Here is a 12,717-nt window from a genome sequence, read left to right on the forward strand (position 1 = left end):
CCTAATTCTGATAAGACTGAATTAGGATATGTTGTTTCCTCTGACCCCTCCTCTTCCACGGCTTCTGGATCAAGGACTGTCTTTGTGCCCCAATCTAAGAAAGGTGATAAAGGTATGAAATCCAAAACTGATTTAGCTAATTCTAAATCCTTTGTTAGACCTCATGTTTGTCATCATTATGGTGTTTCTAGACACATTCGTCCTAATTGCTTTAAGTTGTAACCTAAAAAGTAAGTGTCCAAAAGGTCACAGGTTTCCTCTCAAAGACCTACACCATTGTTTGGAGAGTTATTAAAAGCCTTGAGCTTTTTAACTCAATTTTAGGAGAATTTTAATTCTTTTATGTCCTTTAGTAGACATACTAAGACACGTGTTTTATCATCTTCACGGCCAAAGACTCGTGCTGTGTAGGTGAGAAAGGAGTCTAAGACTTAATTCTTTCTATCTAAAGTATGACTCTCTTTACTTGATCTCTTATTTGCTTTTAGAATCATGTTTTCATGTATATGCATCTTTCTTTCATGCTTCGTATTGTTTGTCTGTTTTTGTTTAGATGTTTAGTTTTTAGTTTTTATTTTTTATTTTTTATTTTTTTATTTTTTTCAAAATCAAAAAATCAAAAAAAGGAAAAATACAAAAATAGTGTGTTTTCTGTAAATTGGTACTTGTGTACCATGGATGGCCATTGAAACAAAATTTTCTAAATTTTGTATCTCTAGTAGCTTAGATGAGCATCTCTATGCATAACTAAGCAAGTGAGCTTTGTGGCTCATATTTATGATGAGTTAGATTAAGTAATCTCTTATATTTAACACTTGTATCACTCCTATTGATGGGTAGGACTAGAAATTCCTAAAAGAAAGACATAAATAACCATCTTACCACTGTTGCCCGCCAATCATGAAATGACATCTGTATGCTTCAGTATAGAAAAAGTGCAATGTCAAAAGCTTAAACATAATTGGGTATTTCTTTTCTCTCTTTTGTATGCCCATGCATGATATGCTTAAAAGAAAATTAAAAGAAAAAAGAATCAAAATACTTTATATATGATTGCAAGCATGTCTTCTAGGAGATGTGGGAGTTATAGGATGTACCTCGAAGGTGATTGTCCCCATCAAGCAGTTATGATCTTGTGTGAGTTAAATGGATTTGCTCATATTTCAAATCGTCATAACATGTAAACACTTATGCAATCTTGCAATATTTTTCACACACAGCACGTAATATTCTTTACTACTTTTGATACATGTGCAGGTATAATGTGATTTGGTCATCACAAGGAATACATGTGTTAATGTATGCCCACTAAACTGTCTTGACTTGTTTTTTAAATATAAAATTGGTTAGACTTGTTTAGTGGGTGTGTGTGTTTTGGATCCAAATGCTTGATATTTTTTTGTTGAGAGATATTTTTGAGAGTTTAAAATGTTGTTTGGATCTTTGGTTAAGTAGCATGCTTGATTGCATTCATTTTTGTATTTATCTCTTCTTTGAAAAATTGTTTTAAGCAATCTTGACAGCTTCTCGATACCTCACGATGGCTAGCTATCCATCGAGACCCTCTTTCCTCTTGTCTCGATAGAAGTTAAAGCAATCTCGATCCATCGAAATTTTTGGACTTTGTCTCGAAAGCTTCTCAACAGATTCTCGATCCATCATGAAAGTTTTTGTCTGCTCGATAGCTGTTCGATCCATCGAGGTTGGCTTTTGCTCGATAGCTGCTAGACAGCTTCTCAATCTGTCAAGATCCTCTTTACATGCATTGTTTTTCACATGTTTTGCATCTTTCTATTATCTTGTCATCCATAGCATCTTGTTTTATTACACTCATGCATTTATATGGATTTCTTTTGCCCCCTGGATCCTTGATCATCTTTATGTTTCTCGAGTGAAGCTTTCTAGCTTCTTGTACCCTTTGTCAATCATGACAAAAAGGGGGAGAATATATGGTTTCTTGTTAAGATTCTATATGTTAGGGGGAGAAATGCATACCCTTGTAAGGAGGAGATGTGTTTTCATCTTGTTGGGGGGAGTGGTTACGTCCTTGTTGTTGTAGGAGCTTCTTTTAGCTTCTTCTTTTTGTACACCGGTCTTGTGACCATGTTTACATACATTGTGCTTATCTTTGACATATATATATGTGATGATGTATGTCTTCTTCACCTATCTTTACATGTGTTGTTTCTTTTCTATCTTTATACACATGTTTCTTTCTTGTATGAAATCTTTTATTTCTGTTTCACACTAAGATTCCGTAATGAGTTTTGTTTAAAGTGTTTCAGAAATACAAGTTGTTAAAGTCTTCTTTGTCATGAACTCACTTCTTGCAAAGTTTTTCAAGAGTTTGTGTTAGGATAGATTTTATTGTATTCAACAAGTGAGTATAAGTTGAGTGATTTATGACTTCTCTCATATGTTCATTTATTTATTGTGGTTTTTTCACGGATTGCCAAAGGGAGAGATTGTTAGGACATATATGATTCATGTTAGGACATATGTGATTCATGTTAGGAACACATGTAATTTAGAATTGGTTAATCCTTTGACAAAACGCGCTGTACTTGTATTTGGATAAATCTAGGATGTATTTTATACTTCAAAGAACAAGAGTTCAAGTCTAGTATTAAAGCTATGCAAATCTATCCAAGAAACAAGTGTGCTGCGACTTAAATAATGCTCCTAAGTGTAGGATTGTCGCGAAGTAATAACTCGGAAAGTCCGAGGTCGAATCTACAAGGAAAAGGGAATTGATTAGCAAACCACAAGAGAATAAAACTAAAATAATAAAGTTTAACTGAAGAGATTTTTGATAGTTTAGTAAACGTAATTTAAATTGAGAGAAAATAACAATATATTAAGGTGCTAAGGTTTAGGGATCCACACACAACACATCTATTGGTAGTCTTAACGATATTTATTTTATAACTCAACTAAAATTCATACGAAGGATGATCTTAGTCGGATGATTTAACAATGAAAACTCTAAAAAATTAATTGTCTAAGGTAGTTTCATGCAATTGATTGATTTTAGGCAAAACAAAACTAATGAATTAGTTCGTAGGGAATACTAAGCGTTTAACGTGCCTAGAGTCTACGATAAATCAAAGGATTATACAGAACTAAACACTTTTCTAGATGTGTAAAACAATCAAAAACATTAAAACATAAGTTTTAAAACTAAATAAATAATTGTTAAGAACATACCAATAAACGGTTGGGTTTCACCCCTTGCCTTAGCAAAGGTTCTAGCAAGCTATAATACAAATAGAACTCTAAAAACTATTAAAAAAAAAAAATAATAATAATAATAATAATAAAATTAAAATTTTTTTAAGAAAACCTAAATTATGTTTTATAGCAGCTCTCCTCTTTGCCCTAAAGAGCCTTTAAATAGGTCAAGGAATCCTATTACAAATTGAATTCCCGTTTGGAAAAAATCCTAGGTTTTTAGGATTCACTTAACTGACATTTTTGGCCTATTTAACTTCAGAATTTGAACTTTTAGTAAACTACAAATTTGTAGCCCTTTAAGTTAACTTTCCAGCCCAACTTGAATTATCTCGATTGGATATCTGAACCAAAAGTTATGCTCCAAATACTAACTCGTGTGCAAGCTGAAATCCTAATCCGAATTGGACTTGGATTAGGTGCAAATTTCCTTTGATTCCTTACTCCAATTGGACTTGAATTTAATTGGGTTGGCCTTCTTTGACTTCATCATGGCCCTTGTAAAATTAAAGTCCATTAGTTTTCTTTTTTTGCACAAATCCACTTATTCAATTTCATCATTCTACAAAAAAACAAATTCATGCATTAAAATTCAATTAAGCACAAAATTGATTATGTAGCATTATTCCAAAACCAACTATCAAATACATGAATTAACTCAAAATAAGTATGATAATACTTTCTAATAATGGTATAAATATACAAAATTAAGCTATTATTAAAGTGAAGAAGTGCTGATTCATTAAAGCTCAACAGTTGCTCAACAGCTGCTCAACAACTACTATCTATCGAGGCTCGACAGATAGCTCGACAGCTGTATCTATCAAGAATTATGAAATTTTCAGATTTGATTTTCAGTCCATGCTAACATGTATGTGTTGGGTTTCTTTTCTCACAACCCTAGACATATATAAGGATTATTTTAAGGGCCGTCACAGGTTGCACAAGTGTAAAGCAAAGTGTTGTTCATGTAAATTGTGACCGGAAACCTAATTTGCCCTAGATCTTCTTTCTCTTGAAGAAGCTGCTGTGTTTGTACACCGTAGGGTTTTGTGACCAAAGAGTTTCGTGATCTTCATCGTGTGATGAACTGAAGAACTTTGCAGCCAACAATCTTCTTCAAGTTGGTGAGTTAGTCACGTACTGGGAGTCGTGCATCAAAAGGGTGGCGTTCATATATTGAAGAGTTCAGAGGTTCTGAAGCGGTAGAAGGTTTCTACTGTAAGTTCATGTACGGGGATTGTAGAGTCTAGGGACAAAGGTTTTGTACTAAATCTGAAACTTCTCTTTACTATAGTGAAGAGCTTTTCGAGAAAGTTTCCCCCCAGGTTTTTTACTATGAAATTAGTTTGTTTCATTGGTTTTCCTGGATTATCATATCTTGTCTTATTTACTTTTTCATTATGCATGATTTTGATATAATATTGATGTTTGTTTGTTTTAACAATTTTTATTCATAATAAATCTAATTAACAACTTGGGTTTAAAACTTGTTAATTCTATTAACAGGGGTCTAAATTTCCCAACACTTTTAAATTTTCTTGATTGGGTTGTGTCCCATTGTGTTTGTTTGTGTTTGTGTTTGTGTTGGCCCCAAGTGGCATTTTAACATGTATTTAGACAAGATTTCAACATGTTCATGCATTGTTTTACATGTTAGTGGTTTGTATGCACTCTAAGTGTTTGATGAAATGCCTAAATGACATTTTATCATTGTTTTGGACTCCGATGAGTACCAAATTTTGGGGATTACTATGTTTTTACATTCTTAATATGTATTAAATATTGGTTACTTGTTTTACACTCTTTGCCCCATGAGTGTTTTGTCATGCATCTCACATGCACATCACATGCACACTTGATGCACACACTTGATCACTTGACATATTTTGCATTTCACTCAAACTAGATAAGCCTTGTTACATGGTTAGCACTTAAAACATGGTCTTGTGACTTTAGTTATTTGTTTTTATTTTCTTTTTAGAACTTTTGTTCGTTCTATGTACTAACTTGTATCTAATCAAGTTTGTTTCCTTGTTTGTATTTGTTGTTGTTTGTTTGTGTGGCTGTTCTTCTTGCAGATGTATTGTCGTTCCTCTCATGGTAAAGAACAAGCGATTGACCTCACGTCATCCCCTATGTCAAAGAGGACCCAACATTTGTTCGATGACTTTAACAACAAGAGATTCAAGACTCTCTTGGACTTTCAGTCTTTCTCCAACAACTTTGAGAGTGCACTTGCTGTGGTGGAAAAGGTTGTACAATTTGACACCTTAGGATCCACTTTTATCCATAAGATATTTGAGGATAAAAATTGGGCAAACCTATTCGGAAACTTTGAGGATCTCGTTGACGAATTGGTCAAAGAGTTCTACTCGAAAGCTTGGTTCACCGAAGCTGAACTAAAGTGTTGGGTCCGAGGAAAAGATTTTATCATCACTCCAGATTATCTTGCGAAGATTCTTCACATCAATCGTCCGGCGAATGTGGACATTTCACCATATGATGACAGACTAGCTCCAGTGACAAAAATTCTTGACATCAATTTCTTTTCCGGTATTCTCTGACATATGTTCAAAAGGGAGTCCCCAAACTTGGACCCAAAGAGGAGTGTGAGTGAAGGTTATATTGGACATGGATAGGCCTTTCTTCCATCAACATAGGAGTAGAAGGTTATTGTCGAAGCTCCATGGTCTGCTTTTTTCAACCCACTCAAGCTGAAACTTGGAGTTGAATTTGAATTGGAGGACATTGTTGCCAACGTCCACAATTCGGAGGTCTGAGCCCATTTTCCATGCCGAGCGGAGGACATTTTTTAGGGCTCGTTGGTTCTGTATTTGGTCTGATAGGAATTTCCCGAAGAGACTTAGAGAGCATTCTTCGAGAAGCTCTGCGTGGCTTGGGTTGGAGATGCGAATATCTTCTTCTTCGTCTTTGGTTAACTAAAGTTTTTCTAAGTCATATAGAACTGAGTCTTCCATGGCTAGGTGAGAGGGTGGGGAGGGTGACTGTTGCGCTTAGGTGTTTTAAGGCAAGCAGAGAGAGGTCCCTATAGAGAACTAAGGGAGGGAGAACTCGCTCATGGCGAGAGAGAAGAGCTCCTACCTAGGGAGAGTTACTTTATTGATTTATATGGGTCCTAAACCATTTAATAAAGGAATGCTTGCTAAACTCTTTAGTCAGAACAAGACATTTCCAAGAGAGCATTGGCAATTTGGCTAGAAATATAATAAATTTGTAGTAAATCGACTGTTAAGGTTCCAAATAATGGCATTTGGAATAATTCACACTCTATCAGAAAAATCTAAAATTTCTAGGCATCTAGTAGGAAGTACATTGAAATTTGAACTTTTACAAAACAATTAGCGCCTGCCCACATTCAATTTCAATAATTGTTAAATATGTTTATTCCTCCTCAAGTATTCATTAAGCCCACAAACTTTAAGAAATTATATTTATTGTCTCACATATAAAGTTTACAAAGCGTTCTATGGATATATAAAGTAACACAAACACTAATAAATAAATAAATAATATATATATATATATATAAAGAGAATTAGAATATATAAACATGTAGCACTAAAACATGTGCATACGTATATGATCAAAGATTGAATGTTATTTTTAGTTAATTGGAAATTGGAATAAGTGAGATGCACTAATTTGTGGATGTCTTTTGTGAAACAAGATTAGCCATTCTTAAAGTTGACTTTTTTCTTTGAAAGGTTATGAAAGAATCTGACAAGTTATGATTTTTAGAAAGCGTCCATTCAAATAAAAAGTCATAAATCTCTTCAATGTCTGTAAATTAAAATAGAGAAATTACAATTCAGAAGAAATTATTTTAGAAGAACATTAAAATTTGATGTTTGTAGGTTGAGAGTTTTTATTGGCTAAGAAAAAACAGAGAGAGAGAGAGAGAGAATTAGATGTATCTAAGAAGTGAACTAGTGAAGTGCCTATAATTCGAGAACAAACTCTTGAGTTGGGTAATTATCTGAAGACACTGTTTCAGACATATTCAAAATTGCATTATTTTTCTAAAAACTAGTTCCCACTCCCTTTTCAGTTTTCTCAAATAATATTGTTTGTTGACAGAAGCATTGCATAACATATGACTAGATAGCTACTTGGCAACATGAGCACAGTGATCAGACCATGCAAACCCACCTAGCATGCCACACAAATCCATTCATGCAATAACCAAACCAAAAGCAAACAACAATTAAACCAGACATAGCTACCCCGTACCTTACATGCAGAGCCCTTCCACGTACCTTACATGCAGAGCCCAAAATCCTCTACAAAAACCTCATCACCACCACCAGTTCCAGTCACCAAAAACAACCCAATTAAGGATTATAGTCATGGCTAAGCTCACTATCTTAGCAACTATTTTCACAGTCCTCCTAGTCATGATTGCCAACAGCTGTGCCTACAGCATCACCAACATTGAGGTCGATGGATACAGGGATGCAGACATGCGAGCTCCGGTGAGGTCGACATGCTGTGAGCAAGTCCAAAGGCAGGACCTCAACCAGTGTGTGCAATACTTAAAGCGTGCAAGCGAAGGGTACCTAAGCTTGCGAAGAGGATGTGATGAAAAGGAAGAGCAGCAGCAGCAAGCAGCTTTACTATGTTGCGAGCAGCTGAGGCAATTGGATGACAAATGCCAATGTGAAGGGGTAGTTGAAGTGTTCAAGGAGCAAATAGAGCAGGGACAATTGCAAGGCCAAGGGATGGGAGAGATATTGCAGAGGGTTAGGGAGTTGCCTGAGATGTGTGGCTTGGAAACCCAGCACTGTGAAATACCGTCTGGGTGTGGTTTTGCTTTCTAAATTAAAGCAGTGCATTTTCAAGTTTACTCCAGTAGAGTTATGAATTATGATATATAGGAGTGAAAAATATGCTAGCAACTAGAAAGCACTGACACTACTGTGTGCTTTGGAGTTGAGAGGCTGTAGTGTAATTAAACCGCCTTTATACTTTATATAATAGAAGTGATATCATGTTAAATGTTAGTTATAGGCTTGTTTTGATAAGTCTTTTTTTTTTTTTTTTTGTTATGAATTGTTTTGATAAGTCTAGTCACACAATTTTCGAAAAGAAATAGAAAAAATTTACAACTATTGAGACAATATATTATTAACAATTTATTATTAATAATAGATAATAAATAATGATAGACAACTATTGAGATAACATAAGACATTATATTATTAATGATAGATAATAAAAAAATATATATTAGTGATGAATTCAGGTAAATATTAATAATGATAAATAATAAAGTAATATTATTGATGAATTTAAGTAAAAATTAATATTAATAGTAGACAGTAAAATGATATTAGTTATGAATTAATAATAAGTAGTAAAGTTATATTAGTTATGAATTCATATATTATTAATGATAGATAATTAATTGTAGATAATAAAGTGATAAATATTATTAATGATAGATGATAGATATTGTGAGGTGTTGAAGAACCGAAGACCCGAAGATCCAAAGACCCGAGGACATATTGAAAGGTTTAATAAGTTGAGAAGGATAAAGAAAGAGGCCCGAGGATGAAGTGGATCGGGAGAAAAAGAGACTGATGATGTAGGAGACATACTGCACATATCTGGGTATGGCTGGATACCTATGAACATCGTATTAAATGTTCTGCACCAACCATTCTGGCCGCATTGAATAGGAAGTACCAGCTTTGTTCGTTGCATTAATGTATAAATGACCTGAACAGTACAAAACACAAAGCTAAAACTTTTATCCATTACCGACTACAAAGGAACAGACAGGTGTCAATAAGAAAGGGTAGGATAGATGGTGAGGTGTAGGGCTGGGATGATAAGGGCAAAGGGTATAAATAAGAGAGGAAAGACACATAATAGAAGACTTTTGTTGTTGCGACCCCCTCTACAAACTCATTGTATTTGGATCTTGAGTCAAGAATCATTGTTGCAGTTGTGATTGTTGTCATCTGATTTATGGTCCTTACAGATATTATTAATGATAGATAATAGATAATAAAGTGATATTAGTAAAGAGAATTCATCTTTTCAGTTAATTGGTTAATTCTTGTTTTCAATTATTTTTATGAAGACAACTTTTTCGAAATTTAAATTGGCCATATCCATATCATGGGATGATGCATATACACCATAAAAAGGAGATAAAGAATTGCTAATAAACCTTTGAAAACACCAATGGATGATGTAGTACTTTAGAACACGCAAAAGGGCTCGAAAACACTACCATTACATCTTTCATGTGACGGCTGGGCTAAGAGATTAACCAACTATAGACCATCGGCACAGTGCGTTTCAGTATTTCAAGGAGAGGCAGAAGTATTCGAGGGAGCATACTGTTCCCTTTGGATGGTTCATAAACTCTATCATTCAATAACATATAAGTGCTTGGACTAGCCTTTCAAAATTCCATAGCAGCTTACATTATATAACAATGCATTCCCATCCAAATAATCAACCAAATGATCTCATCCAAACATCTATGCAGACAAACTTGTATTTCTTATTCGTAAATATGAAGCAGCATAGCAGAGAAAAGAGAGTTCAGTGCTCTACACAAGCAACGAGCTAACCACACATGACAAACTAAGATGAAATTCTAGGGGCCTCTATATTTCCAAATGCAAAGGCTGCCATCAACTAACTGCTCTAAAGTCTAAACCAGCAAAAACCAAATAATAAAGAACAATATACCAGACAGACAGGATAATCATACACGAAAGAAGAAACTTTATTCAAATTACTTAATAAAATGACCAATATAAGGCCATTCAACGAGTTTAAGATACCCCACCATAACCAAACAATACTAAATTAAAGCAAGTTTAGAACATATTAGGAGCCATTAAACAATGGCAAGTAAACTGAAAACAGATAGACAAAAACCAAAAAGCACCAACATAGAAATACTCAAGACAATGGACTCGATCACAGAATCACAACCATCCAAGCTTAGAGACCACCACGGAGGCGAAGGACAAGGTGCAGAGTAGACTCCTTTTGGATATTGTAATCAGCCAGAGTCCTTCCATCTTCAAGCTGTTTGCCTGCAAAAATAAGCCTCTGCTGGTCTGGGGGAATTCCCTCCTTGTCCTGAATCTTTGCTTTTACATTATCAATTGTATCAGAACTCTCAACCTCCAAAGTAATGGTCTTCCCTGTCAAGGTCTTAACGAAAATCTGCATTCCACCTCGAAGGCGCAGCACCAGATGAAGGGTAGACTCCTTCTGGATATTGTAATCTGCAAGAGTCCTTCCATCTTCAAGTTGCTTTCCTGCAAAGATAAGCCTTTGTTGGTCTGGTGGGATACCTTCCTTGTCTTGTATCTTAGCCTTGACATTGTCAATAGTGTCTGAGCTTTCAACCTCCAAGGTTATGGTTTTTCCGGTCAAAGTCTTCACAAAAATCTGCATTCCACCACGCAAACGCAGCACCAAGTGCAGGGTTGACTCCTTTTGAATATTGTAATCGGCTAAGGTCCTTCCATCTTCCAACTGCTTGCCAGCAAAAATCAGCCTCTGTTGGTCCGGTGGGATACCCTCCTTGTCTTGGATCTTAGCTTTAACATTATCGATAGTATCTGAACTCTCAACCTCCAAAGTAATTGTTTTGCCAGTCAAGGTCTTAACAAAAATTTGCATTCCACCTCTAAGTCGGAGCACCAGGTGGAGGGTGGATTCCTTTTGGATATTGTAGTCGGCTAGGGTGCGACCATCTTCAAGCTGCTTGCCAGCAAAGATCAACCTCTGCTGGTCTGGTGGGATACCCTCCTTGTCTTGAATTTTGGCTTTGACATTATCGATGGTGTCAGAGCTCTCAACTTCCAAAGTAATGGTTTTACCGGTCAAGGTCTTCACAAAAATTTGCATTCCACCTCTAAGCCGGAGCACCAGGTGGAGGGTGGATTCCTTTTGGATATTGTAGTCGGCAAGTGTGCGACCATCTTCAAGTTGTTTGCCGGCAAAGATCAACCTCTGCTGGTCTGGTGGGATACCCTCCTTGTCTTGAATTTTGGCTTTGACGTTATCAATGGTGTCAGAGCTCTCAACTTCCAAAGTAATGGTTTTTCCAGTCAAGGTCTTCACAAAAATTTGCATTCCACCTCGGAGCCGGAGCACCAGGTGAAGGGTGGATTCCTTTTGGATGTTGTAGTCTGCAAGTGTGCGACCATCTTCGAGCTGCTTTCCGGCAAAGATCAACCTCTGCTGGTCTGGTGGGATACCTTCCTTGTCTTGGATCTTAGCTTTGACATTGTCAATGGTGTCTGAGCTTTCCACCTCAAGGGTGATGGTCTTGCCAGTGAGTGTCTTAACAAAGATCTGCATCTGTTTCATGCAAAATCACAAACAAATGTTATATTAGCTGGGTTCAGACAGGAACAACCCCACATACATACATTCAAAATTGAAGCAAGAACTTGAGGAATAATCAGTTTGATAACTCATCAAGGTTGATGGAAACAGCTACTATGTATAATATTTAATTAAGATGATACATATACAATTCACCCCAAAAAAAAATCCTAAAAATTGCAACCTTTTGTTGGAGCCCTGAGGCTATAACCCAAAACTACACCAAACTACAATTAGCAAAATTATTAAATAGTAAATCAACTTAGAGTCAATTTCAGAGGATAGTATTTGTCATGATCAGCCAAGACCAAATCTTTTACAATATCTTCGTCATCCAACACAAACCACAGACAAAACCCAATTCACAACTACATAAATCCCCACAAGAAAACACCGTTCATATAAATCAAGATCAATAAAGACAAAAATCAATCTCATATTGACCCACAAGGCTAATGTTTGACAATTTTTCTCAAGCTAATAAAAATTCAAACTTTTTCTCTATCTAGAAGTCAAAATAAATTCCTCTAAAAATTTAGGAGAGAGACCAAACAAAAATTCCAACAGATCAAACAGCCATGAATAAATCCCATATCACAAATAACAAACCAATTTCAATAGGTCAAAGAGAAGATCTGAAAATACCTTGAGATTGAGAGAGAGAGAGAGAGGTTTTTGCAAGATCTGAGCTTGTTCAAAAGGTTTGATCAAAGAGAGGCTACGCTGCGTGGATTTCTGAGAATTTCTATTGAGTTTGTGTTGGGTTGGGTTGAAGGAATGGGGGTGGTGCTGCTTTTATAGGTGGGATTGCCTATTACATTAAGGAATTGTTGAACGGTTCAACCAACAGTGTGTGCCACGTGGTAATCCTATTTTCTGCATGCCAAGATTGACTTCCTTCTCGAATCCTCCGCTCTCTTATTTCTGGTGGCGTGAGGTAGTAGATAAAGATTGATGACTGTTTGTTGCTTTTTGGGGACAGGTTTTTCCTCACGCCACGCTCCTTTAACCACGCGCTTCTTCTATATTTGTGGGTTTTTTTTTTTTTTTGTCCTTTTCCTCTATTTTTAGTAGATTTTGAGATTCAAAATTGCTAAT

At 35.7% G+C, this 12,717-nt stretch overlaps 1 protein-coding gene and 1 pseudogene across 1 annotated transcript; one reads left to right on the forward strand and one right to left on the reverse strand.

Annotated features, from left to right (window-relative positions):
• Positions 1-7,601: 7,601 nt before the first annotated feature.
• LOC142639473 (2S seed storage albumin protein-like) lies at positions 7,602-8,072 on the forward strand. The gene has a single exon (XM_075813644.1). It carries the CDS (start codon positions 7,602-7,604, stop codon positions 8,070-8,072), a length of 471 nt encoding a protein of 156 aa, XP_075669759.1.
• Positions 8,073-9,979: 1,907 nt separating this feature from the next.
• Positions 9,980-12,396, reverse strand: LOC142638694 (polyubiquitin-like; annotated as a pseudogene).
• Between the last annotated feature and the right edge of the window lie 321 nt (positions 12,397-12,717).

The sequence above is a fragment of the Castanea sativa genome, chromosome 6, assembly GCF_040712315.1.
Source record: "Castanea sativa cultivar Marrone di Chiusa Pesio chromosome 6, ASM4071231v1".
In the NCBI taxonomy this organism is placed as follows: Eukaryota; Viridiplantae; Streptophyta; class Magnoliopsida; order Fagales; family Fagaceae; genus Castanea; species Castanea sativa.